This window comes from Poecilia formosa, unplaced genomic scaffold, assembly GCF_000485575.1.
Source record: "Poecilia formosa unplaced genomic scaffold, Poecilia_formosa-5.1.2 Scaffold370, whole genome shotgun sequence".
In the NCBI taxonomy this organism is placed as follows: Eukaryota; Metazoa; Chordata; class Actinopteri; order Cyprinodontiformes; family Poeciliidae; genus Poecilia; species Poecilia formosa.
The window spans coordinates 5,845-33,771 of NW_006800309.1; the positions used below are offsets into that span (position 1 = coordinate 5,845).

Below are 27,927 nucleotides of genomic sequence, written 5' to 3' on the forward strand. Positions count from 1 at the left end.
ATGGGTTCGGGGCCGCTAATAGCCCGTTTGCCCCCTGACAAACTGGTGTCCGAGAGGGTTTGAGGGGACGGGCGATGGTGAGGACACCCCAGCAGGAGATGGAAAGTTAAGTGGTTGGAATCGGGCTTTCTGTTGGAGGATGAGGTGGTGAAGAAGAAAGAGCAGGTGGAGACCGATGGCGAGACGGAGAACCAGACAAAAAAAGCCCCTGTGCTGATTTAACTGCTGTTCCTCTGATCATGATGAAGGAGATTTATTTTAACTTCATGTTTCCATCATAATCTAAACAGCTGTTTGCCATTCCCTCTTGCTCGACCCTCTTCACCTGTCTCTCCGTTCCTCCTTTTGTTGTTGCTGATGAGCTCCAGAGAGCGAGACTGACAGGGAGGGAGGGAGAGACAGAGAGTAGCCTGTTTCCATGGAAACGTGCTGAGCCAGATAAGCTTGGTTACTTGCACTGCAGAGTATGTGCAGTGTGTGTTTGCATGATGAAGGTTTGTTTTTGCCTTTTGAGAGGAGGAATGATGATTGATTAGAGTCTGATTCACTGGGCAGAACAAATGCTTGGATGAACAGACAGTGTGTGTGTATGTGTGTGTGTGTGCGCGCGCGCGCGTGCGTGCGTGTGTGTGTGTGTCAGCATTTCTGTAGGCCTTACCTCCACCTCAGCGCTGTAAGTCCGCGCTCTTATCAGCGGCCCTGCAGTGATTAGGATCGCCATGGAATTGATCAGCATCGCCATAGCAATGACGTCTTAACCAAGGCCAGGAGAAGAATAACACAGCTTAGGTTTCCCAGTTTGGCTTCCTGTTAGAAGCACTTTCATTAAAATGAAAACTGAAGTGGCACTTCTTCATCAGAGATCAGGTAGGGAAAGCTTTTAGCTGTCAAAAATAATATAATGGAACTTCACAAATCAGAGCATTGAGGTTACTTTCCAGTCTTTTTCTTTTTTTTTTTTGGTAAACATTTTGTACAAATTTGGGCTTATTCCAATTTCTCATAAACAGTTACAACAAAGGCAGAAAAACAACATTGAAAATGTGTTAATACCTTCCCTTTTAGTAGCTATTAATTGTTTATATTAGTAGCAAAGAAGGGATTATGACCCTTCTATAGGGGGGCAGTTGTTTTAAAGTGATCACCTTTCCAATTTAGTATCTTTTGTGTCTTTATAGTAAAATAAACCCTGTTTTACAAGGGTTTAGCATCATATATTTTGTCGTTATCTTGTTTACAGTGTCCAGCATTACTTCTATCTGTATTCCCTCCTGAATGTAGATCAAGAGGGAGCTTTCCCAGAAATGGAAAGCTCATACGGATTGAACAGAGCAGCTTTGCTGTCCTCTGCCCAGCATTCCTCTGCTGAAAGTATTGCCGTCTCATTCCCTCAATAAACTGCAATATAAAAAAATATATATTTATTTTTTATCTAGCTTCTTACTTCTGTGGACGTCATCTGGCTTTATATTTAAACATCTCACTTATGCGGCAAATGGCCAACTTTAAGCTTCACCCTGCAGTAGGAACTTCCACACCAAAGAGTGTTTATGACTTCTATATGGTGTGTTCAGATGTTTCAGCTTCTGGCTTGCTGGTCAAGTGTTAATAATTATTAACACCAATAATGGTTGGTGTTAATAATGCAGGAAAATCTGCCTATTCTGATTGACACACGATTTCTGTTTGCACCGTTAGAGAGACAAGCAGAAAGGAGGGGAACATAAATAGTTAATTATTGACGATTCCTTCACTTTTATATGCAAGGTTTGAGAAATCTAATTTGTCTGCTTTCTCAAGCATTGCCTTTGGTTTTTCCCCCCTAATTTCGATCTCTAAAATTGTACTTTTGGAGCCCCATAAATATCAGTTTTTTGTAGCAAATGAATATGTAAAAGAGCGAGACATGAAGCCTGGTGAAAAAAACTAAAGACTCTCTCTTATGATACATTTATCATTTTGCTATTTAGTGAGATTTTTTTCTTCACATTTTGTCTTAGACCCACACTTTAGTGTCCAATAAAAGATCTTGAAGACAACAAAGATTTTTTTTTTAGTAACAGAAGCAGCAGCCTCTTTGCTGCCGTTTCTCTTAATGCTTGTTGTTTCTGACCGATTTTATTCTTAACAGAATCGAAGAGGTGCAGCTTGCTAATGAGAATGTCATTCTGTCTCTGCTGCAGAACTCCCAGAAGAAAAGAGGAGCACGGTCCAGCAACAAACCGGACAAGAAGCCTGCTCCACAGGTGAGGCTTTAACTGGGATGGGGGGAGGGGGGAAACACACTCACTGCTTTGGAGGGCGGTTCCTCTGAGTGCTTCGAATAATCGATAAGAGAAACACGTCGCTGTCTCGGGAGCCAAAGCCACTTAAACCTGCAAAGACATGGACATTGATCCGGCATGCATCCACACACACCATAGAATGGAAAGTGAGCAAGAAGTAAATTAGTTTTTACAAAGGTATTGCTGGTGCTTCTTCTCTGCCACTCATTATATTCTAATTAAAAAGTTTTACATCAGTGTTTTAACTTCAGAAACGTAAAGAATGGCTAATTTTTGGTCCTACGATGCCTTGTATTGTATTGTAACCCCAAATCACGACTGCCACACAACCAGAGCACATGGCTGATAAATGTGTCTCTGTTCAAGAAGTGATGATTGTCCGCAAATGTCCTCCATGTCTTCTGCCTTTCTATTTCTGATTGTTCTTTTTGTCTTGCAAGTATGCTAATTACAAAATTTTAATTTGCTTTGGCTGTAACAGATGAAGCTTTCAACACAGGATTTAATCTCCGTTTGCTCTATATTCAGTCTCCCTTGTCAGCATCATTGAAGTCGCACTTCGACAAACACTACCAAAAGAAATCATGTCCCTCTTTGAAACATCCCAGGACGCACTAGCTGTTGTCGTCAGGTCAGAAAAGTCACACATGTACGAGGTGAACACCCAGCAGAATGAAGCGCGTTGAGTGTTTGCAGGTATTTCTTTTCACCAATGTCTCTGCTGCGCCGCCAAGACGTGCCTTGGCTTCCCCTCTCAAACCACATACCATAAATGGCTGTAGATTCAGCTGCCCTCGCTTCGTTTAATGTGGTTGGAAGCGCTCCACGGGCTGTAAAACAAACAGCCACAGAGCTGCTGCTGGGGAATGTGTGCACTCGGTCACTTGAGGTCAGCTGCAGCAAGAGCAGCCGGGTTTGGGATTAGAGAAAGATGCATTTAGGCTCAAATTTAAGAGTTTTTTTTTTTTCCCTTTAAAACAAGAAGGCCGAACTAGACGTTTCCTCGACAATTTGCCAGCACATTTATGTTCCTCTCGCCGTCGAGGTATCGAATAGTCTCTGCAGATGATAGATGACGTCTGAGACAAACCACTAATGAGTGTGTTTGCTGATGTTTTCCCCCTAAGAGCTTTTTATTCTTGTAATTCAAGCAAAATACAAACGCAGCAGGACTCTGACCTCACCATTTAGTGGCTTCGGTCCACATGTCGGTCAGACAGAGCTTCGGAAATGTCTTCCTTTAAAGTTTAAAGAGTTTGTCGGAGAGGCTTTTCGCTCTCGTCCAAGACGACGTGAAGATATCTAAAGCGCTGAAGTTCATAAAGCTCAGGACTTCGTTTTGCTAGTTTTAAATGCTACAGGCTCAAAGAGGAGCAATCTTGTGGTTGAAGTGATCTGACTGGTCAGCTTGTTGTTGTGCCATGCTTTGTGTATATCTGTGCTGTCAGGTTGTCTGTTCCTCCCCGTCTAACAAACTGCATGAAGGGCCTTTCTCTATATATGCAACTCCTTTCTCTGTAAAGTGGTAAACACTCAGGTTTGATGAGTAAAAGGCTGTGATGTTCCATGGGCATTAAATTATACACGTAGGTGTGTAATTATTATTATTATTATTTATTTTTTTATTATTATTATTTATTTTTATGGATGTATTCTCCACGGCACCACAAGCACAAGTGATTCAAGCGATACGTTTTGGTAAACGATGTGGTGGTCTTACATTTTTACACGACCATGAATCAGAAACAGAAATTACTGGGAGTTGCCATCAGGGAGCGTAGCGTCTTTGTCGTTGTCACCCCAGTGCTTTTCTTCCCTCTTGTCATGTCACTCCAGGAAGACAATTCAGACCTGAAGTGTCAGCTCCACTTTGCCAAAGAGGAGTCGGCCCTGATGTGCAAGAAGCTGACCAAGTTGGTGAAGGACAGCGAGGCCATGAAGGAGGAGCTGGCCAAGTACAGGTCTCTGTACGGAGACGTCAACAGCTCGCTCACCGTGGAGGAGGTGAGAGGAGGACGGACCACGAGGACTCAAAGGCTGCTAGCTGCACGATATGAAAAGGAAGCATGGAGGATTATCTTTTACCCTAATGAGTAGTAAATAGTTGTAAACTCAGTTTGGAGAAGTATGGAATTTAACATCCGCGTTTTCCAGGTCTGAGTATGGAGACAGAAAATAAGAATGTTGAAAAATATTTGTTTTTCCAGACTTTATTTATTCAAATGTGTGAATGTCCTTTCATCTGTCCTTCCTTCATTATTTATTGCTTTTATTTCCTCTTTTCTTCCTTCCCTCCTAGACTTTTCTGATTCCTTCCCTGTTTTTTTCTCTTTGCTGTGACCTTCCTGTCTTCTGTCCTTTCTTCCTTCCCTTTTGCCCATCCATCTTTCCCTGCTTTCTTCTTTCCTTTTGTTTTGTCTCCCATGATAACAATTTTCTGTTGTTGGATCCGTCCGTCCGTCCGTCCGTCCGTCCGTCCGTCCGTCCTTCCTTCCTTCCTTCCTTCCTTCTTTCCTTCCTTCCTTCCTTCCTTCCTTCCTTCCTGACAACAAAGAAAAATTGTATCTGGAAAAGTTTAGCATTTTAAATGTGTGGGAACTCCATAAACAATGTTACGTCTTTGCTGGCTGTTTTGTACAAGTTGTGGTTTGGTAAACAGTCTCATTACAGCATTAGTGTATTATAGTGGTAAACTATTGCATTTCTTTTCTTCCCACAAAACACTCAAGAGGCCAATGTGGTCATTATATGCCGGTGGGTGTGCCTGAGAAAAACCCTGCAGAGGGAAAGTTGCATTGCTTTAAAAACCACCAAAGCACTTTAAAGCTAAACTCAAACTTTTTGTATTTTATTAAACTGATTTTTTTTTTCTTAACAACTCAATAGAATTTTAATTGCTTGTACGTGCGTGTATTAACTTTTTATTTTCCTTAAAATCTTCAAAAGCATCTGAACAGACAACACGGTTTACTAACAACATTTATCACAACAAAGCAGGCATAAATACCAGATGAGTTAAAAAAGAAAGCACTGAACAGTGCGAGCGACGCAAACGGACTCTCAGCTAAACATTTTCAGGCAAACATGCGTCGAGATGCTTGAGGTCACTGTTTGCCCTGTTTGACTCGTCTCAGGTTGCCGACTCTCCACACACTCGCGAAGCTGAGGTCAGAGTTCACCTGAAGCTAGTGGAGGAGGAGGCCAACCTGCTGAGTCGACGCATCGTGGAGCTGGAGGTGGAGAACAGGGGACTCCGAGCCGAAATGGACGAAATGAAGGGCTCACAAGGTGGCTAGTCCTATTAGTTGTTAATTTTATTTTATTTCCTTCGATTAAAAAGTAAACAATAAATAAGGAAACATATAGTCATGTCAATTGACATAGTAATATTGCACATCTTGCATACGGTACACACATCACCAATAGATGAAACTTAAACCTCACATTCTCATCACTGACCGTGCAATTATTTACACATTGTTAACATCAATAGCAATTTTTTCCCCCGTTTTGCCCGTTTTGCCGTCCTATGCTGTTCAGCCGAGGTGCCAGGACACATTTTAGAACTGTTAATTAAAATCTGTCAGCTGTTTCCTCATGTGAAAATCTTTATTATATCTATTTAAATCTTAAATACTTTCTCTTTCAGAATTTTGTCGACAGTTTTTTTTTGTTTTTTTTTCCAAGTTTTTTTCTGAAACGACTGTCTTTACTCCTAGACGGCCACCAAGAACTTTCCAGCGTTGGTCCAGGGGCCGGGCTCGGAGGGGCCGTGGTGCTTGGCGGAGGGGCCTCGTCCGAAAACGTCATGGAGCTCCAGAGACACCTACAGTTTGTGGAGGAGGAGGCCGAGCTGCTGAGGAGGTCTCTGATCGAGATGGAGGAGCAAAACAAGCTGCTGATGAATGAGATCAACCGCTACAAATCCGAACTCCCGCCCGCGACGTCCGCGCTGTCCGCCGAGTCGCTGATGTCCCTGACGGACGGGCTGTTGAACGACAGCCACTCGGTCCAGGACGGGGCCGTGCTCATCAGCACCGACACGCCGACCCCCGAGGAGGAACTGAGGCTGGTGAGGCTTCAGGTGGGAGAGCTGAGCGGGAAACTGAAGAAGCTGCAGTACGAGAACCGCGTGCTGCTGTCCAACCTGCAGCGCTGCGATCTCGCCTCGTACCACGCTCCTTCCTCCTCGTCCTCCTCCTCCTCGTTGAGGCTGGCTTTGGAGACAGATGCAGAAGCAGGAGACTCGGCTGAGTGCCTCCCTCTCAGGTATGTTTGGATATTGTTTTCCGATGCTTCTTTCAGCATGCTGTTATTGTGGGACGACTGTCTCTCTCAATTCAAGTCAGTTTGTATGGCGCATTTCAGCGGCAAGGCAGGTCAAAGTGCTATGCACCATACAAACAATATCAATAAATTACAAAACAAGCAACAAACATTAGATTTGATCAAATGTCATCGTCAAAATCAAATTGTTGACCAATGTTCCACATGCTGCTCATCAAAGACAAGTTTTTAGCCTTGACCTGCAGGAACTCAGTGGTTCAGCTGGTTCATTTCATTGATGCACTTTATTCAAAAAGGGACAATCTACAACTCAAACATAAATGCCACCATTTGATGGGTTGTACCAGAGTATTGAAAAAGCCAATTCGCATCCGCCGTGCCCTAACAAGACGTGAAGATTTAGCGGTTTTCTCAAAGTGTCTTCCATGTTAGAGGAGCGTTGAAGCTGAATGCTGCTTCTCCACGTTTGATTCTGGCTAAGGGATGGAAGGACTGTAGAGCTGCTGTGATGTGGTCTGGTATCACTGTGATGGCATGTGATAATAAGCTTCTCAACCCTTGACACTGGATTTTATCTAAAATCGTGTCAAGCCAAAGTTACTGATATATATGTTGTAACAAGTTGTATCCTCTAGTTGCACTTTCAAACCTTTAATCAGTGACCTGTAACTATGATCTGCACAGTATTATCGGATTATATGTTTTTGTTTACATCAGAGATTCAGCTGAGAATCAGCAGCCAAAATGTTTTGTCCAGATATTTGTCAGTAAGAACACATCAGTTATGACCGGTTTGCAGATGTAGTGTGCATCCCATCTATGTAATTTCGTTCAGTTGTTGCATTTAACAGCAGTGTCAGCTGAACCAAAACTACAAATTATCTCTTTAGTTTTAGTCACTTCTTTTTTTCTGTTTTTTTTTTTTACATTTCCTTCGATACACAAATTGACTTCGGTAACGACTACATAGGTGATAACAGAGGTCCCCTCTTGTTTGTTTGTCAGCCCGCCTCATCGCAAAGAGCCAGTGGGTGGTGAGAACGACGCCAAGGAGATGGACGAACAGAAAAAGAAGATCGAGGACAACGCTGAGGCAACGACTCCGCTCCCTGGGTGCCTGGGGCAGAAGGACCGCGATGCCTTGTTGGCCATGAGGGACCAGGCTCGTTTGGTTTCCACTGCCATACAGCTGCTGACCTCCCCCGAGTCCAACTGCCTGTCCTCCTCCTCCTCTCCTTCGCTGTATCACAAGGTCTGCAGCAATGAGGCAGCAGAGCCGTGCGACCTGGAGAAACCTCAGCCTCACTGCCAGGTACGCGCCCTCCGTTCGGTCTGTTTCTGAAAGCGTCACGTGAAATTTTATTCATCTTTAAATCTATTTATCAAATTCTTGCGACGACAGAAAATACATTTTCGTTATTACACTACCTGATCCCCTCTATCGGTTTCGACAAGCCGTGTGATGAAGGTTGCGCTTTCCGCTCTTCAGATCTCGGAGCTTTCCGATTTGGCGGACCGTCCTCTGGTTGGTGCTCTGACCAGCAGGCTTCAGGCCCTGCACACCCAGCTGCAGGCCTTTGTAGAGCAGGTGGACGGCCTGGGTAAACCTCCATCTGGGGGCAGAGACGCTCAGGTGGAAGGGGCCTCTCCTCCAGCGTCTCCCTGCGCTTCCGTCCCCTGCTCCGGAGACGGACAAGACAACAAAGTCGAGCACAAGGTAAAAATACACGAAGCACAGTCCTCTCCTTCACTCCTTACCACTGTTTTGCTTTGATTCATTGAATTTTTAGGTAATTATATTTCTCAAGTATGTTTTTTTTTTTTTTTTTAATTTTTAATTTTTTAAAGTTTCTTTGTTGTTGATCTGTTGTTGTTCTAGTGCCTAAGCATTGTTTTGGCCGACTTCTCTCTCAGTCCCATTCCACCTTGCTTTCTTTTTGAGTTTCTTTGCACAGAGCAAAAATTCATTTACACAGCATGCTCAGATCTGCGGCAACATCCTGGCCATATCAGCTGTTTAATCGGAGTTGCTGTTGATCCAAATTCACAATTTCCAATGCTCATCATGCATAGGCCAGAAAACTGTGGGACGCATTCCGGTCTCTGCAGAGTATTAAGTCAGATATGAGCTGCTGGCGTAAAAGCAAAACAAAACCAAACTCTGCATGTCCTCTGCATGCTGTTTAATGCCTCCTAACCTGTGTTTAATGCTGCTTGGAGCCTCAAATGGAGCCAGTTGCCTGGACAGAGAGGTTATCAAATATTCAAATATTGATCGTTTATGAGAGGTCTACCTTTATTGGAGTTTGGCATCGTGAAGTCTTAGTTGGTGGTTCTTGTTTCTTTTGTGTCATGACAACTGGATGATTTGATTGTGGGTCTGCAAACGCAATTTACAAGAAATAGTTAGAGATTCTGAAATATCAAGAACGGATCAGAGGGAACATTAGAACATTTAATAGGTTTTTTTATTATTATTTTCTGGCTGGATTTGGAACCTGCACAGATGTTTGAAAAACGTAAAGGCAAGCTGAAGTTATTTCAGATCTATATTGGTGTTTCGGTGGAGATTTTTTAAAAATTTAAATGTAACTTATTATTGTAAAATTCAATAAATGAGCCAAGAAAGTACAATAAAACTCAGCAGAGATTTTGAATTAACTTAGATTGTTTTGTCTTTACACGACTTTACAGATGGACGTCATTTTTTTCTTAGACTTCACCAATGGGGGAATTCGGTTTGATAAGATGGAATAATCTACTGAAATTTCTAAGTAAAGTTAGATAATGGCATTTAAATCGCAAAAGTTTTCATAGAGCTGATTCAATAGCAAAAGAGTCATGCATTGTAAAATCATTTTTCTCTTCTGATCTGGTCCAGCTTATTGGTTTTTAAGAAGGTGTGATTAAATGATCGGTAGATTCAAGTGACGATACTCCATTAGAGGCCAGTTCCAACCCCTTCTATCTCTCCTCCCCTGTCTTCCCTCTCTTGTCCCTCCTTCTGTCTGCATGGGCTCCATATCCGATCGATTTCTGCTGTTGGCTCCCTCCCGCCTCCTCTCCCACCTTTCACACCACCTTTGTTGCCACCACTCACGCATGCTCATTTCCATTCCTTCCTTCATCACCTTGCTTCTCTCTGACGTCTCCTTACGCCCCTCACATCTTTTGCTGCGACTCGTCCCTTTTATTGCTTCACGTCACTCGTTTCTCTCTCTTCTTCTGCGCCTTATTGCTCCCTCCGCCCTTCGCTCTGACCTTTCATCCTAACTGCCTTACTCCTTCTCTTTCCCTTCCCATTCCTTCTTTTCTTCTCCTTCTCTCCCTCCGTCCCCCTTTGTTATCGCTCATTCCCATTTTAACCCTGTATTGCCATCTGTTGCACTACTCTGTGTCCTCTTCCATTAAAAACATTCCCTCCTTGCCCCTCAGCCGTTCATTCTACCCTCCATTGTTCTTTTCTTTCTTTTCTCCACACTTTCATATTCCTCTTTGACCAAGCTCTTCTTCCTCTACATCCTTTTCTTTGTCTTGTGAGGCCCATAAGTTTTTTCTCCCCTAGTTTTCTTGATGTCTCATTGATGGACACCATTTTGGTTGTATTGTTTTTTCTTATTATTGTCATGTTTTCTGTCACCTTCAATTTTTTTCCCCCCTCCCAAAATGTTTCCTTCCTCATTTCTACATCTTTTCTCTATGATTTTTTTGTTTGTGTGTTTTCTTCCTTCTTCTTCTTCTTTTTCTTCTTCTTCTTCTTCATTAACTTGCCCATGCATGCAGCAGCCTGATTATAGGGACCAATCAGATCCAGACGAGAAAGATGACACTTACCAGAGCAGCCAATCCATCAGCAACGACTCGCAAAATTGGGCAGCTGGACAAACGGAGCAGGAGAAGGAGACGGATCGTTCCACGGTACGCTCAATCATGAACAACATGACAGCAAACAACTCCTACTGGAGACCCAATATGTCCGCCTCCAGTGCATCTCTTGGCTGAAAGCCAGCGCCATTTTTTAACCAGACAGCAGCGGAGGTCACACCAAAAGCCTAAGCGTAAAACTTTGACCGGCGTAATAATACTTTAGCCAAACAAAGCAAAAGAAAGTACGACGCCTTTACATTCTAAGCACTTGCATGCTTTACGTACTTTGTACGTATCTAGGATTTCTGAGGTGCACTTAATTTTCCAAACATTTTATATTTTTACTTTCACAAGACAAGATCATTTATGAAGCTAGAAGAGAAAGAGGCTGTGCTTTAATGTCGCTTTACAACGACTCCACTTTACATCGGGATCCATAAAATACAGTAGCTACATATTCAGGCAGCTACAAATTGGCAGCTGTGTTTGTGTGAGCAGTCATCAGAGTGCTGAAGATTATCGGCCCCATAAGCAAAATCGGGCCGACATTAGTTACCCATGTTTATCTACACGTTGTCGCCATTTGTACATGTGATTCTGGAGGTGGGCCATGTAGTATTTGCTTGGGCAAGTGACACTGACAATGGTGCAGCGCAGCAGGATTGTGGGATGTCTAAGCAGAGAAGCAGGGGGTGTGTTTGCTTTCTTTACAGTGCTGAAATATAATGCTTTTAAAGTCATAGTTTGCAGTCATAGAACCAAACAGATTTAGTTCTATATCTTCGCATTGGTTTAACGAGTTCAAATTTGACTATGATTTAGATCTCTATAAGCATTTCATAGAAATAATTGATAACCATATAAACTAATTATTCGAAGCCTTTTCAATGGTACGGCAGCAAATGGGTGAGCCAGCTGGAAGATTTGGGTGAGATGCCGCTCTGTGTCGGACAAACTTTATCGGCACAGCTACCACACCGTCCAGCAGTGGCACCAGGAGTAAGACTAGACCGTTGTTTGCTTGACCTTTTTATGCTGTGCTTCCATGGCAACCAGGGCTTCATGCATCTGCATCTTTATCCACGAGTATGAGGGTGAATAGGTCAGGGAACACCAAAACAAACCGAGAGAGGCAGATAAGTGGAGGGCGATGACAAACAGAGGATGGCAAAAACCCAGAAATCGGTATTTAGTGGTGAGCTTCGGGGTCAAAAAAGTAAACCTGGTCTGTCCATCTGTTCAACAGGTTTTAGTGTGACAGCACAGATGTATTCTTCCACTCAGATTTCCCCCCTGAAACCTTCAGCTTCAGTTTATGATTGAAAGGACAAATATGTCTATAAACTCATATTCTTTTATAGTCATATTCATTGGAATTACTGGATTTGGACTCTATTTCTTCACGTAAATGCCTAGTATGTGAATGAAATTAATATTGTATCAATTAATTCCTAATTTTTCAATATACTTCTTTGCACCAGAGTCATTTTGTAACAGAAAAAGTAATTTCTCTTACGAGTGGGAAGTTGCTCTTGGTTGGGGGTGATGGAGGTAGAGAGCCAAGCTCAGGGGAGGGTAAAAAAGGACATTCATGGTACAGTGGAGGGTCGATGGATTGCACTCACTCAGCAGCTAAATGAGCCATGGGAGAGTGCATGAGTACAGATGTAGGAGGTTTGTGAAGACTTACAGTAGACTTGTACAGCTCAGGGTTGATTTAAAGGTGAAGAGGCACATCTCTTTTCTTTTACCCAAAGGGTCCATTTTTGTCATTTTCTTGTAAATCCTCCTTAGTCACTTCTTCTCCATCAGTTATTTGCTCTTTCCACATGTTTACTTATTAATTCCCCTTCGTTATAATTGTCATCTCTCATTTCCTTTTCTCTCCAGTCTGTCCAGCTCAGTGACCTGCAGGCGCAGCTGTCCACAGAAAAGGAGTCAGCCAGAGGAACTCTGGAGGAGCTGGAGCGAGAAAGGCAGAACCACAAAGGAATCAGCCTGAGACTCTCACAGGTCAGTTTAAAGGAGGAGCAAACAATAATAATAGTACGTTTGCCCCAAAAATCTAGTTCTGTTGGATCAGTGTGTTTGTGCTTGAACTCTTTTTCTGTTTTATTATTTCCAAAGTGAATCTCAACGTTTTCAGGGTTTACTCTCAAGAATGAGCAGAACCTCGGGTGGTTTCTGTGTCCTTCTTTGTTTTTTTAATTTCTTGGTCACTAACTACAGTTCTTTGCAAAAGTGTTGAACTGTTTACATTTTATTTCATTTTGTGGCTAAGATCAATGTCTCTATAGCTTTTTGCTCTAAATTTAAGCAGCTTGCCTGTTTCCACTGATGTAAATCATCCCCACAGGATGATTCTGCCGTCACAATTATATGGTCTTGCACAAAGGACAAAAAGTTTAATTTTGATGTGATGCAGCTTGTTGTGTCGCCCGCTTTGGCTTGTAGCAAACTGAAAACGGGACTTCTGTTGATTTCTTCTGGCTAATCTTCCATAATGACCAGATTTGTGGATTGCTTGACAGCGACAGTGATGCATCAGCCTTGAACTTGACTGTCTACGTTCTTCCCCTCTCAGCTCCAGGAGGAGCACCAGAAGGCCCTGCTCCGACGGGACTTCCAGCTTCAGAGCCTGGGCCTGCAGGCTCGACTTCAGCAGAAGCTGTGGGGTCAGGAGAGGACTCTGCTCGTTCAAGAGTCCCAGCACCTGAAACAGGCTCTGTTGCTGCTGAGTCTGAAACTGCGCTGCTTCCTCAAGCAGTGGAGGCTGGGCTGCAAGAAGGATGCAGAGGGGAAAGATGTTTTGGAGGTATGAGTGGATGGAGAGTAGAAACATTAAAGCTGCAGTATGTAANATCAATACAGAACCTTAAGCTTAACAAGTACCTTGTAGGCTACCGATGTTGGTGTCTATTTTCAGCTACATACATTCATTTTGCCCCCAAAAGAGTCGATGCCCCCTCCCTTCCCCTCACACGCGTCGTTTCAACCAGACAGCCATTTGTAATCCATAGGGGGGGGTGTCGCAGAAAATGTTTGGAAACCACTGGGGAAGAAAAAGTTTGAGAACCACTGCATTAACAAATCTGTAGAAAAAATAAGTAAAAGTTACATACTGCAGCTTTAAGACGTCATTTTCAATTTTTCCAAGTTGCAATTTCATTGCTTTATCCTGTTTTACAAGAACTGATGGTTTTTACGTTATTTATTCACATAATAGATCAAAAGTGTTTGCTGTGTTTTTCACAAGATAAAACTAAGACAAGATATAAAACACCAACCCCTAAAAAAAGGCTCTAAATCATTTAATTTATCATGTGAGGCTATGAAATAGGAAATATTTTGGATGTGTTTTTTTTTTTTTTTTTTTTTTTTTTTTTTTGGTTGAGGAACTATTGGAAAGAGGAGTGTAGATGACTCTGCTCTTTCATTGGCTCCTTAGATGAACAGCCTGAAGGATTTGTACCTGCTGCTGGAGGAGGAGGAGAGTCAGGCGGACAAGAGAGCCTCTGCAGACGAACAGCCTCTCAGCCCGACCATAAAGGCAAGCAGACCAGCACACACACAAAAATGCATAGGGCATGCATTGACTTACGTTTTGAACAGCTTCTTACATGTTGCTCTCACAGTGACATGTGTGCATGACTAAAACCTTACTAGATCTGTCTGTGTTGTTACAGTCTAGTGCTGTGAGCAGCACTTTGGCAGACCTAAAGGTTGCTCTGCAGGACCTGAGTGCAGAGTTGAGACAAGAGAGACAAGGCTCCCAGGAACTTACTCAGCAGTTCGCAAAGGCCAAAGCATCATGGGAGGTGGAGAGAACCGAACTAAAGAGCCTCATCACGCAGGTAGCAGAACAGAGCTGCTGTAGAAAAGTCTAAAAAAAAAATTCACTAAGTTTGACAAAGACAATTTTTAGTTTTTTACTGATATCTTGATGAGCAAAGCTTGTGTGAACAGAAAAGAGCTGGAGAGAATCAAATGCAAGAAAGATGGAAGGTAACTAGCTATCTTGGATTGTTGAAGTTCAAGGGGGGTTTACAAGTCATGTTTTAATTTGGTTGCATAAAAAAATACAATTTTAGAATTTGCACGAGTGTGTATTGGCCCCCTGCGACAGACTGGCGACCTGTCCAGGATGTACCCCGCCTCTCGCCCGGAACGTTAGCTGGAGATAGGCACCAGCACCCCTCCCGACCCCACTGAGGGACAAGGGTGTTCAGAAAATGGATGGATGGATGGATGGGTGTATGGCCCCCTGTGAATCAGTCCAGCTCGACAATTTTGACTGCAGGGCTGAACATTCAGAGCAGACTTTTGTTTTTCTTCCAGGAAGTAAAACTGTATTTTTGAGCGAGGTGATAAGATGGGGTGTAGAAGCATAAAATAAGAAATGTTTTTTATGATTAGTACTAAACCAGCTTTACCATATCTCCAAAACACAAACATAGTGACATTTTTGCGGACCTTGGGGTCAGGTAGTTTATTTGTCTGTAAAACCTTTTCCAGCTCCTCTATAGGCTTTGGGACAAGGATTTTACTGGCTCCTCCCCCTCTTGATTGTCTTTGTCTCGCTGCCTGTCTCATAGCAGCAGCTGAAGCTGTAATAGTTTTAATTAACAGCCTCTAGGATAAAACACAGCCTGTGTGTAATGGGGCAGGGGAGGAATGAGAGATAAATTATTGCCGACAGGGAGGCCTATTAAAACAGAGCTAATTGTATGATATCATCCTTCTTTCCTTTTGTATATATGTTAATGCATATTCTGTCCTGGACATAATCGATATGAAGTTGCAGGTCAGATATGTCTACGGTTTTCTTTAGGAATTGATTATGTGCATTTTCTGCCCCGCATGTATTTCGTGTTATTGTTTTTTTCGGGGGTGTGGCTCTCTCTTCTTTGCGCAGTTTTCACTGTTAGATAGTGAATACGTTAAACGCAAATAATATTTTGAGTGAAAAGGGTCACTTAGAAATATTCCAACCCCAACGAGAGTTTTATTTTGCCTTTTAACCTGCCTGTAGGAAGAAATTGCTTCGAAAGTCCCTACGACGTCATTTACCTGTAAAAAATGCATATGCATCGGCCTTCTGTGATTAAAAAAATAAATAAATAAACAAATTTATAAAAAGCCACGTGTCACCACATTGTAAGTTAAACATAATCCACAGTGGAGGATTTTCTCCGCGTTATCGGGGTTCTCTCAGCACACCAATCTAATAACGCTCACAGACGCACGCCGACACCGACAGCCGTCGTTAATCATTGGTCCAATCTCGACGACTCAGGCCTCATTCTAGGAAGCCAGATCATTTGTCTCCTGATCGCCAGTCGTAGACGAGAGCCTGAGTTCAGAGAGACGAGACGATTTTCCCTTCCCTGACAGCGACCTCTTTAGTGTTAATTGTTAGATGTAAGTTGTAATGTTCAGAGGTTTTACAGTAAATTTTGGAGACTGAAACAAAAATAGTTGCATTATTGTGTAAAGGTTTTAAACCACCTGTCGTATCTTTAAACCGTATGTACGAGACAGAAAAAACACTGATGGAAAAACCGGAGACCGATCGAGACCTCTTTAAAAATTCAAATCATTGTAATCTGTAAAGAAGCGATCGATTGCTTTGTCTGTGCAGACCTGAACACCTCTGGCTTTTCCCTGCCATGTGAACTCACTTGGACGTGTCTGTGAGTGGGTGTTGCTCTCGTCTAGATGCCACATTTGGAAGTAATCTTTTCTCTGCCAACGATGCAAACTGTAAAGTGTGCAGTGTGTGCACGTGTTTGTTTTTCGTGTGTGTGTGTGTGTGTGTGTGTGTGTGTGTGTGTGTGCGTGTGCGTGTGCGTGTGCATGTGTAGCCTTATGACAAACAGCTGACCACATCAGTACCAAGACTTCCTGGCAACTCGCAGCAGGTCCTCCAGCTGTTGCTTCACTGAACAAGTCAACTCAATTTCAAACACTGTCCTCCCTGTCAAACAGCCTGACAGGAAATTATCTTCACTGTTCGACCTGACAGACAAACCCGGTCAGAGAGCGTACAGATGATCTCAGGATCCCTGAGCGCTTGCAGGACAAACGCAGCTTTCTTCCAACCTGTGAAGGCCTGAGGCCTCCCTTCTGATGCTGCCTCATATTGTTTCATGCAGGTTACCCAGTCATCCTTGCTGACTGTGGGATTGTTACAAACATCTCTGTGATGACAAGCTGAGCAGCTGGAAGCTCTTGTTGCTCATTCATCACATCTGTGGCATTAACTTCTCTCATGAAGGGAGGCGGACATCTGCTATATTAATTTGAAAATAAATGCGGTCGCAACATTCTGCTCTGTTTGTTTAATGTGTGATAAAACACAGGCAGCTTAACTAGAAACATGCCTACCAATGTCTCCTTGTGGCTCTGAAAATACATATTTGTTTTAGTTCCATGTCTTTATCACTAGTGTGTCTCATTAGGACTTACCATTATTTAGTAAACCATTAATTATTCGATTGTTGTGAAGGTTAACCGGAGAACCGTTTACATCTTTTTTATACTATATTGGCGTATGGATACATCTGCAGCTAAAAATAATAGTTCTAACATCAACATGGGAAAAGCTCAATCGGTCAAGTTTATATGCTTTATTATTGTATTTCAGAAACAAAGTAGTTCAAAGTGATTCACATCATAAAAGCACAAAAATACAAAGTAATCAAAAAACACCAACAATTTAGAAACAAGTAAACATTACATCTTTATGAGTGACATCATCAAAATCATCAATATGCATCAATCTTCCATTTATTATGGTTCAGAAGTAACTCTATCCTCAGCCCTTTCTGCTTGACTTGATTATTTTTTTTGATTAACTAACCAGCTTTGCTAATTATTATGTAATGTAAAGGCCAGACGTGCTATCAGCCTCACAGGATTGTGCTTTTATTAGACCATTAATTACAGTAATACTGTTGTTCCCTACATAGTACCTCTGCAAAGAGAACATTATCACTGCAAGTTGTTAAATAGATTTTTAAAAAAAGGGTTTTACTAATTCATATTGCTTTAGCAGTCACAGCAAAACAGCACTACTAATATTATAAAGCAAAGGAGAAACATCTGTCCCCGTGTATATTCCTAGAGAACGGAGAGCTATTTCTGCCAACAGTCAATATTTCCAGATCCAGCATGCTCCGTAGCAGACAGAGGTTACGAGCTATGATGGATAAAACTTTCCCTTAAAACGTCTGGCTTTCCTGTCGTCTTCTAAAGTCTTACTTTCTCTCATTCTTCTGCAGCCATGATGAATCACAGACGTGTCTGGGGATGTTGTAAAAAATACTTAACAGCTTCTTAGGCCTACATGTTACCAAATTTAGCAAGTTTTCTTATATTAAAAAATGATCTACTCATAAACGTGACAAGTACGTCCTACTTATTGGTAAAGATCCAGACGCTGCCTTCCTTCCTTTCCAGAAGCACTTTACTGTTTTAGATTTTACCTCCATAAACACAGTTAAAGTTGCTAAACAGTAAGTATCGGGTTTTGACCCAAACACGTCTGTAAACACTTGGCATCCAGTGAAATAGCCTCCCTCTCAGCACCTCTGCAGTAAACCACGTTGACTTGTGGGGCTCATTAAGCTGTGTTCGTCATTAATAAGAAATACTGCGCGGCCGTAAGAGACGGGAGTTGGGCTCGGTCAGAGTGTGCTTCACTGTGACTGGCTGTCTGACAGTTTCATTAGTACCACACATAGATGCCGCCGAGTCGGGCAGCCAGGCCGAGGCACAACGAGACGATTGATGGGTCTGGGAGGTCTGGGTGTGGGCGTGTGGGCATTTGAGTTTTCACGTTTGTCAGGCCGATGTGCCGGCACTGTCAGAAGCACAGACGCGAGACGCAGACGCTGAGAAGAAAATGTAAAACGGCTCATAAATATTTAAGGGGATTCCACCTACAGAATCTGCAACAGCGGAACAGAAGAGAGGGTGAAAAAAGGGGCGATGCGGCTCAAAATAGAGAGTGAGAAGTCTGCAGGACAGGACAGAGTGAAACGGGGCTAAAGAGGAAGAGAGGCGATGATAGGGAAGTCCACAAATACCCCAATACAGGATGAGACATGTTGCTATCCTGAGACTTCCTCTTATGAGTTATTTGTAATTTAAATTATTAAAACCTATAACACTGTTGATTCTCCCATTTTCTATTCAATTTTCCCATCTCCAATATTTCACTCTATAAAGCCGACCGGATGATTTTAAAGTGCAATTAGGCAACACAAGCCAGTATAAATTATTTTAATCACTAAGCAAATTAAAGTTATTTTTAAGCATATTCCATTTCAGTCCAATTATGACACATTTCCAATTACCATGATTATAATGGCAAAAATAATAGTCCACATTAGAAGAAAAATCATAACTATGTTGAACTAATGGGGCCGAACCTGCAGCTTTGCTGCTAACGCGGATGAGCAGAAGAATTAGAGGGTATTTATAATTATTTCTTTAGGTCAAAATTATTTTTTTCTCAATATCACTTTTTCATACTTAACAATAAATTCATACATTGCCTTTTATTTGTTAATTTAAATTGACTTCTAATCTTATAATCTTCCATTTACACGTTTTCATTTCAGCATCTCGTGAAGTGTCGCAGCAAAAAGAATGTCAGTCAAGTTTTTTCCATGTTTGGTCAAACATTAATATCTCCGACAAATTAAATAAACAGGGAACCGAATTAGAGTCTTATAACTTTAGTGGATGACACTGAAATGGGAGATATCATGTTTGCTTAGTAAAAAGAAAATCCCATTTCCTTTTCGAAAGAACTCTGACTCAATTTACTGGTTTTCACCTTCCAGTTTGAGACCAAACTCGGGAAAACCACAGCAGCACTTTCCTCCACTGAAACACTGGACCCTCTTGACCTGAAGGTGGCTCTTAAAAAGGAGCGTGAGGAGCACCAGCACCTCCTCGCCGAGTCGTATGCCGCCGTGATGGACTTAACCAAGCAGGTGAGCTGATGTCTAAGCATGAAAACCTACGACTTCTTTGGCGCTGATGCTGCAGACTGCAAACGCACAGCGAATTCAGAATGGGCTATATTTCAGCTGTTAGAATTGGGCCTGTCGATACAATAGTGAAAACAGAATCATGTTAATGATGTACAGCGATTTCCAGAAGAACCGGCCTGCTGGGCACCATGGTGGTCGCAGCATCATGCTGAGGGGACGCAGGAAGAGGAAACGTAGTGGTCATAGCATGAGAAAAAGTTTTTAAAAAAACGTGGATATGGATGTACGTCACCACCATCTGATTTCAACTCATCCTGCTGTTTTTGAATCTCCCTCCTTTGGCTCGTCCGACCGTTGATCGGCTCAGCTTCAGATCGGAGAGAGGAACTGGAGCAGAGAGAAGCTGGAGCTGCTGGAGAGGTTCAGCCAGGAGAGAACTCAGTGGGAGCAGAGGCTGAGAGACGCTGCCACACAACAGGAGAAGGTGCGAAGGGTGGGTCTTTGTTGGTCCATGTGAGCGTGAGTGTGAGAAACACTCTGAGAGTCTGACAGAGTTCAGACGTCTGGACACGATGCTGCTGGTTCAGGTTACTGCTCTAGGTTTCATCTTTTTGTGGAGAGACAGTAACTGCACAGATGTTAATGCCATGATATGAGCAGAGGCTGGCTGAGTACCCAAAAGTTGTACTTGAGTAAGAGTAGTCCTAGTTGACAACATTTTTACTCAAGTAAAAGTAAAAAAAAAAAAAATAGCTGTCCAAGAAAATACTTAGGTAGAAAAAGTCTTTGGTAAACTGATCAAAACATGAATCAATATGTTAAAAATACTGCATCAGAAGGACCAAAATATACAAAATATAAAAATAAGTTTAAATTGAGTTTGTTTGTTTTTTTAAAGACAATTTATATAAATAGTATAATTACAAATTAACAAAGTCAGGCAAAAGAAAAATTTTTCCAAGCGTAAAACTGATGAAACTGCTGGTGTCTGATGATTGTTTTTTAAACAAGCTTGTTCTCCGTCCAGTGAAGTTACTCGCAGTGTATAAAGTATCCAGAGATGTTCCTACAGTAAGAGTAGTGACAATTCTTAATAAAATGACTCAAGTAAAAGTAAAAAGTCCAGAGTAAGTAAAAATAATCCTAAAAGTATTTATTTCCCAAAATGCTCCTCAAGCAAATGTAACAGAGTAAATGTATCTGGCTACCATCCAACTCTGGATCCTTCTGTAAAAGTTCAGCTCAGCAGAAAGACATGGCCACTCATATCTGCTGCAACATGTCAGTGAGGGCTGACGGCGGGCTGCGACCTTCTGGGGATTCTAAGGTTAAAGGGATTTTCTCTGTGCCTGACTCAAACCCCAGAGGTGCATTTAAGGTCTTTCTGTCATCTTTGAAGTTCTCAGCCTGCAGAGAGCTCCCCTCCTCTCCCGCCCCGTTTCCTGTCCGCTCATTCGCTTTTTCCACTTCCGCGTCTGTCTCCGTCGTCTTCCTTCCCCCTCTCTGCTGTCATCCTGTCTCGCTCCAGGCCTGTGCAGGAGAACTGGGAGGAGATTCAGCTTGTCATTTAGCTTTTTGTCTCAGCCACTCTGATAGCGGCGTTTATCACGCTCTGCCTTCCTCAAGTCTTATGAATGTGTCATTTGTTTGGACCTTTTCAAGCTTTTGGGATGCAGTTGTAGCGCCACCAACAGGCAACTTAGTGTAATCCTTGCTTTATTACACTTAAGCAGAACAAAGACGGTCAGTTACTCTACTTCAGTTTTTGATTTTTACACATAAGTATTTTTGCAGATTAAAGGCACCTGCTGTGCATTTAGATTTCTGTTTATTCGGATAGTTCGGGCTGCACAGTGCTGCCAGTGAGAGTAAAAAAAGGTTGTCAGTGCAGCTATAGGCACAGCATTTGCAGATGTCCTTTTCTTCCACTTCTCCTCCTCCGCTCACAGGGGAAATTGCTTCTTAGCTTCAGATCTCACCTCCAGTGCAAAAACCACCGACTCAGCATAGCTATCCGTGTTTAACCTCGATCTGCCACAGACTGATTGTAGAGTTCACTTCTAGAAACTCCAAAGGAGGCGACTGGCAACTTCATGCTCACAATGAAATGCTATAGGAGCTGTGATGCTCAGACGTGTCATGGCGGTCGTTTAAATGTTGATTGCAAAAACTAGATCAAGTCTTTTCAACGTGACTCTTCTCTTTTCCCTCACAGTCGAAGCCTCCAGGTGACGAATCCACTGTGGACACGGCGGGTGTTGTTAACGGATCAGCATCGCCGAGGTGACAGTGAAAAACAGTCATGCTTACTTTACCACGTACTTAAACAAGTCATTAGTTGTCATCACCTTCACTTTTTATGGCCGTTTCATCATCAGTGCTTTAAGTTAAAGTCAAAATCAGTGTCAGAATCTGTTTGAACAAGTTCACTGGGACTTTTCAATGATTTCACGGTGCAAATAAACCTAAAAAGTAAAAAATAAGTAAAGTATGAAAAAGAAAAATATACAATATCTACACACGTGCAAATAAGCAGGTGGATAAAGTAAGAGAGGTGCTTCACAAAGATATTTATATATTTTTTTTATCCTTTTCACTTTTTGTCAGATTTCTTTGTACTGTATTTTTTTTTATAAGCATTGGGTGCATTTATTAGTCAGACCTCTTTACACTGATGCCCCGAAATAAAATCCAAGGCAAAGAATGGAGGCGCGGCATAGGTCCACAGCTCAGATGGACCTATGAAAAAACTTGAAAAGAAATAAAAGGAAAAGTGTGTTGTCCACAAATTTAGCTTTCACGGAAAATAGGCAAAAAGAAAACCATTAACATAAACCCAGAAGAGGTCAGCGTTAGTGTTTTCCACAGTCCTAACACTTGCAAAAAAAAAGGCGCGATCAGTGTGTGTTCACAAATTATCAACATTTTGTGCTGATCTGTTATATAAAATCCAAGTTAACAAACACTGAAGTGGGCGGTTTGGAATGTCGCAAATGTGGAAGAATGAATACTTTTGCAGATCACACTGAATTTGTCACTGTGACATCTGAACATAACTTTTCTGTTACTGCGTCTTTGACTAGGATCAAATCTACACTGGAGGACTCGGAGGGTAGCAGATCTTCCTGTGCGAAGGACAAAGCACATTTTGGTTCAATGCCGCTTTTTACTGGAGCCGAGTTTGGGGATGTAACCGTGAAGAACTGGACCAGCATAACCAACGAGGTTTGAAACTGCGGTTTTTATACGGCTGCTGGTCTAAAATTTGTAAACTTTGTTGAGGTTTTTATAGTGACTGCTTTCACAAACACACTGAGTCAGAACATTTACTAAACCTACGCTGTTGTCTCCTGGTCTAGACCCCAGAGATGGCTGACACTTGTAAAACCTGGGATGGTCCAAGTGGTTCTTGTAGCAGCTCCGCAGCCTCTCAGATGGACTTGGACTTTGTGCAGAGGAGCTGCACTGCTCCGGACCGGACCGGCATCCGTATTTACTACAGCCCTCCTGCTGTGAGGCGTATGGAGCACCGGAGAAGATACCAGGAGCCTTTGGATTCTGATGAATACAGCGTCGGGGGTTCATCTCTGAAGCAGAATGACACGGACGGTGGCGTGGCCTCACTGGACGCTCTCGATGCTCAGCGCCAACAACCCGCCTCATCGTTCACCTCTTCTTATGAGCAGTGGCTCAGCTCGCTGTCCAAGCAGCACCGGGAACTGCTGGAGAGCAGAGGCAGCAGCATTTCCACGTCGATGCCGAGCGTTTTCAGCAGCAGTGTCAGCGGCGGCGCGGCTAACAGGGTGGTGGACGGGATGACATCCAGTTCTCCCTTCCACGATCTGGAGATCGGAGACATCTCTGCCAACTTAAGTGACGACATGAAGGAGATGACTAACTGTGTCCGGCAAGCTATTCGCTCTTCTTCTCTGGAGAGGAAATCCAGCAAGGAGCCTGGGAGTCAGGTATCGTCTCTCCTTCATTTTCATTCTCGTTCCAGTAAATGTTTTGAATGTGTAATATTTTCCTGCTGTTTTTGTTGAATTTAGTCTTTATTACTTCATAGCAGGGAAGCCAAACTCAATGAGCTTGCCTGTCTTTGTATTGAAAAGTGCTTTGTAAATAAAATGTAATATTAAAACATGTTATAAATGTTTGATTTAGACAGAAAGATCTCCGTGTTCTAATTGCAAACTTAGCTCTACTGGAAAAAAGTCCAGGTAAAAAGGTTAATCCGAAACATTTTAAACTTCCTTCAGCCCGTTGGAGTGTCCAACAAGTCCACCCAGACTGCAGCTCAGGGTGTCAGCATCGGACTGCAGACAGAGACCAGCAGGGCAACGGGGTTGCACTCCAAATCCTGGTCACCTCGGCCAACACCAGCAACCACTTCCTCGCTGGTATCCGCCCGAACTCGGCAGATTTCTACATCTCTGGATAAAGTGCACAGCCGCATTGAGAGGCCATGCTGTTCGCCCAAGTATGGGTCGCCTAAGCTACAGCGGAGAGTGTCTTCTGGTAAAACTTCTCCTCACTTCCCTCTGAGCCCAGTTCGTTTGGTGCTTTGGAGCGTTTTTAGACGAATGATCGAGCAAATCGCTATTTTCAGGTTCCACTTCCAGACTGGATGGCGCTTCCTCCAGCAGGGACCGCAGCATGTGGAGCCTACATCAGAGGCCCATCGGTGGCAGTGGCGGCTCTGCTTGGGCTCGCTCCACTACGACGAGGGACAGCCCCGTCCTGAACGGCCTCACCGACGGCCTCTCCAGCCTCTTCAGCGTAGTGGAGCACTCCGGAAGCACAGAGTCGCTTTGGAGGAGTGAAATAGGTGAGATGCATAATCTAGGTCTGTAAATGTGTCGTCTTTCAAGTATTGCAAAATACGCCACCCAATCACATTGAGGCGCCATGACCGACGTTGGAAGTGAGGGATTGTTTTTCCAAGTTGTTTTTGCCTGTATAGCCACGGCTTTCACTTGTTCAAGTCGAGCTAATTTGTCTTGCCGAAGTAACACAGATTTATTTGGGGCTCATGCATGGCAGCACTTACAAACGTTGGATAAAGCTAGATTAGAAAGCGACCCATACGTTCCCTCTCCTGACATATTTGTTTGTTTAATCAGCCGGTTTCACGCCCCATGATTTATACCACTATGTTATAAACGGCGTTTTCCCGTAACACCGAAGCAGACTTAAAAGCATGCAAAAGTTTATTTGTACAAGGCGGAGCATTTTCTCCATGGTTACTAATGAATAGATGGGTAACTACGCCACACTGCAATATCTTGTCAAAGGTTTACAATAAAATGGCAAGTTTGGTTGCATCCATATCTGTCTGTCTGTCCAGCCAACTGTGCAGAACCCTAGAGCCATTTTTAAAGTGAAATCATCTAAATAAAAGAGATATTAGGCTCTCGACTGTCTGTTTTTTGACAAGCTTTACAAGAGTTTACTTGCACATCGGATGTTTTGACGTCCGTAGTGGTGGAGTGGTACGTGAAGACGTTGACATCACGAGCAAAGGGTCAATCCCTGCAGTAACACTTACATAAGAACAAACTGAGAAACATCGTAATTTGATGGAACAGAAAAAAGCCCAAACGTCTTGTCGTTTTGTTCTGGCTTAAACCCACAGTAACTTCAGTTAATCCTGTTGGTGATAATCCAAACCTGTGATCCCTGCGCTGCTATAGGGTCAAGCCAGACGGCCAGCCCGGCTCGGCAGCCTCACGCTGCCGGAAAACCCTCCGGCGCTGCTGCTTGCGGCTCCGATTCCAACCCTCAGCGGTATGGAGGGCTGGTGCAGGAGTTCTTCAGGAATGTGTGCAACAGCCGCGGCCCGGGTGGAGCCCCCCTGTCTGTGGAGAAAGTGCAGAGAGACTCCCTCGCTGTCCTCGGAGGCGTGGGGGTCTTGGGTGGCTTGAGCAGCGTGGACGAACCCACACTCGGAGGGGCTGCTGCGCTGGCTGGACTGAGCGGAGGCAACGACAGCGTGACCAGGATTGTTAATAAGCGGTTTCTGAGGCAGACGGCTGGGGAGGAGATGATCAGCATCATGGGAGGAGGGAAGGAAGCAACGAGCAACAGCGTGGCTGCAGGACCGGGAACCGAGGTTTGTGCTTTTAAATGAAACGGCAGTTTGTAGTTTTTTACTACATGTTAAAATGTATCATATTACAACCATAAACTTCAGCCTATTATAGAGGGACTTAAAATCTAAATGTGGTAAATCTCCTTTAATAAAGTCCACTTTGACCAATTGTCTTCGAAAGTCATGGAATAAGTACTTGTTGTCCACTTGTGTGTAGTGTAATCTCAGTATGAATTCAGCTGTTCTGTGAAGTTTTCAGAGGTGTGTTTGAGGACATCAGTGAACTAACAGCATCACAAAGACCAAGAAATACAGTAGACTGATCAGAAAGAAAGCTTTAAAAGTGCTCTTAATGTGTTTACTAAAAATGGTAGCAGTATGAAGGCCTGAACTGCCAGGAGGAGGAGAGCATTGATTACAGCACCAGTCAAAAGACCTGTGGTAAAAGGAAGGCAAAAACACATCCAAGGCTACAACAAAAGAGTTTAGATCAATGCATTAAGTCAACTTTGCAAAGACTAGAAAACTCCTCTTGAAATGATGTATATCCAGTCTGAATCAGCCGGGGGTGATTTGTTAAGGCAAAAGTTTGAGTTTCTCAACATGAAAAGCAGGTGCAGACATAACCCAAGAGTTTCAGCTGTAATTTTTAAACATCCATGTATCATTTTCATTCTAAAGCACAACTATTTAGTTTGTTCTGTTGGTCTAACCAGTAAAATGCAGAGTCATTCAAAAAATTAGAGTATTACTGAACGGCCCATTTATTTCAGGAGCCTCTCATTTCATACAGATTAATTACACATACGGGTGTTTGGGAGCTTTTATTTCTGCTAACTACAGTCATTTCCCACTTATAGTTAATGAAAACATGGCACTTAAAATCAGATCATCACATCAGAGCAATATAAAACTTTTTTTTTTAAAAACAAAGAACGTGTGCTTAATGAAAAGCATGTTTGCTGCTTAAAGGTTATTATTTTCAAAAGATACGTTTAATCTGACAAATGAGACTCACTGAGACGTATATATTCTGATTTACTGAATATGACGGTACATGAAAGTCTGTGGTTATAACATGACAGAATGTGCAAAGGTTAAATCGGTATGAACACGTTTCCAAGGTTCTGTACACCATGGCACGATGATGTGGGCATGAAGTGACTTTGTTCTGTCTCCCAGGAGGCACCTTGCGATTGTGCTACTCCGTCCTCCTGCTTTGTCCGATCGTCCAGAGCAGCCGTTCGCCACTGCAAGCACCGTCCGCAGGACTCTCCAGCTGGAGCCGAGGAGAAAGGAGACGCCTGCAACGAGTGACGAGCCTCCCAGCGAAGACGCTCACGGAGGAAATTCACTTCTTCACAAACACGACTGCCTTGGAAACGCTTCCCCGCACCTCCCAGAGCACCAAATGCACACAAACACCTAGAACCTGCCACGCACACAGGCCCACTGCCAAACATTAACACACCGCCTCAGCACACAGCGCAAACTGCCCCCTGCCCCGGACCCCCACACAAAGCTACTGCCACCTTCTCTCAATCAGAACACCGGAGACGCCACTCCGGTTTCTAGACGTGCGACCGATGCCAAGGACTGCGCCAGCATCCCAAACCTACCAGCAGGACTGAAACCAGAACTGCCATCTAACACTACAGATACCAATCAACAGGTTAAATAATGATGATGATGATGTCAGGACTCAAAACACAACCTCCAACTATCAGAGTAACAGGTACTACAATCAGTCTGCTAATACTACACATTCACAACGATATGCTATAATGTTACCACCATCATGCTGTTTAATGAGCAGTTATTTTAGATATCATGTGTTACTTTGGGGGGTATGAAACAAAAGCAGTTTTTTATTATTTTTATTGTCTGCAAACCGAGACACAATTAAATGTTTCGATGATTTCACAGTGTTGGACCCACACTTAACACGCCACGCAGTGTCGGATTGCTTTGCACAATTGACTTCACAGATAAAAAAAAAATGCCACATCTTAATGACACATAGCAGAGTGGTATACGCCGTGTCTTATTAGCACAGGAAGACATTGAAAACCACTGGGCCGTGCGTTTCATGAAGACCAGATTTGAACTAAAATGAAGAATGTTGGTACCTAACGGCTCAAAAAATGAAACCATAGAAATGATTATAGAGACCAATGTTTAACCAGTGTTCCTGGAGAGCAAATGTATCTTATGGCTTGGTTTTCTGGTGCCGTCTTTCTTAATGAATAATGGCAGCAAATACAGACAAAGTGGGTGAAATGAAAGCCATGACTTTGACCTTCGATGATAGAAATTATGTCTTTATTTTGAAGCAGACGGCCAGAGATAGACTTGTATTGTCATCCTTTAACATTAGAGCAACAACCTGGTA

General features: G+C 43.0%; 1 protein-coding gene across 1 annotated transcript; it reads left to right on the top strand.

The window, feature by feature from the left end:
* On the top strand, positions 1 to 27,685 carry LOC103154012 (protein SOGA1-like). The gene is made up of 22 exons (XM_016662371.1): positions 1 to 57; positions 844 to 867; positions 2,184 to 2,246; positions 4,122 to 4,289; positions 5,420 to 5,573; positions 6,005 to 6,554; positions 7,578 to 7,884; positions 8,062 to 8,289; positions 10,356 to 10,490; positions 12,330 to 12,452; positions 13,024 to 13,254; positions 13,888 to 13,989; positions 14,126 to 14,293; positions 19,292 to 19,444; positions 19,812 to 19,937; positions 21,660 to 21,727; positions 22,528 to 22,669; positions 22,804 to 23,409; positions 23,704 to 23,962; positions 24,054 to 24,272; positions 25,138 to 25,556; positions 26,718 to 27,685. Exons 1-22 carry the CDS (start codon positions 1 to 3, stop codon positions 26,850 to 26,852), a joined length of 4,437 nt encoding a protein of 1,478 aa, XP_016517857.1. The 3' UTR covers positions 26,853 to 27,685.
* The last annotated feature ends 242 nt before the right edge of the window (positions 27,686 to 27,927 follow it).

Excerpts from the sequence above, each read along its gene's own strand:
- LOC103154012 (XM_016662371.1), top strand. The coding sequence starts at position 1 with ATGGGTTCGGGGCCGCTAATAGCCCGTTTGCCCCCTGACAAACTGGTG. Across the intron at positions 19,938-21,659 it reads AACAGGAGAAGGTGCGAAGG|TCGAAGCCTCCAGGTGACGA; the intron begins GTGGGTCTTTGT and ends TTTCCCTCACAG. Across the intron at positions 25,557-26,717 it reads CTGCAGGACCGGGAACCGAG|GAGGCACCTTGCGATTGTGC; the intron begins GTTTGTGCTTTT and ends TCTGTCTCCCAG.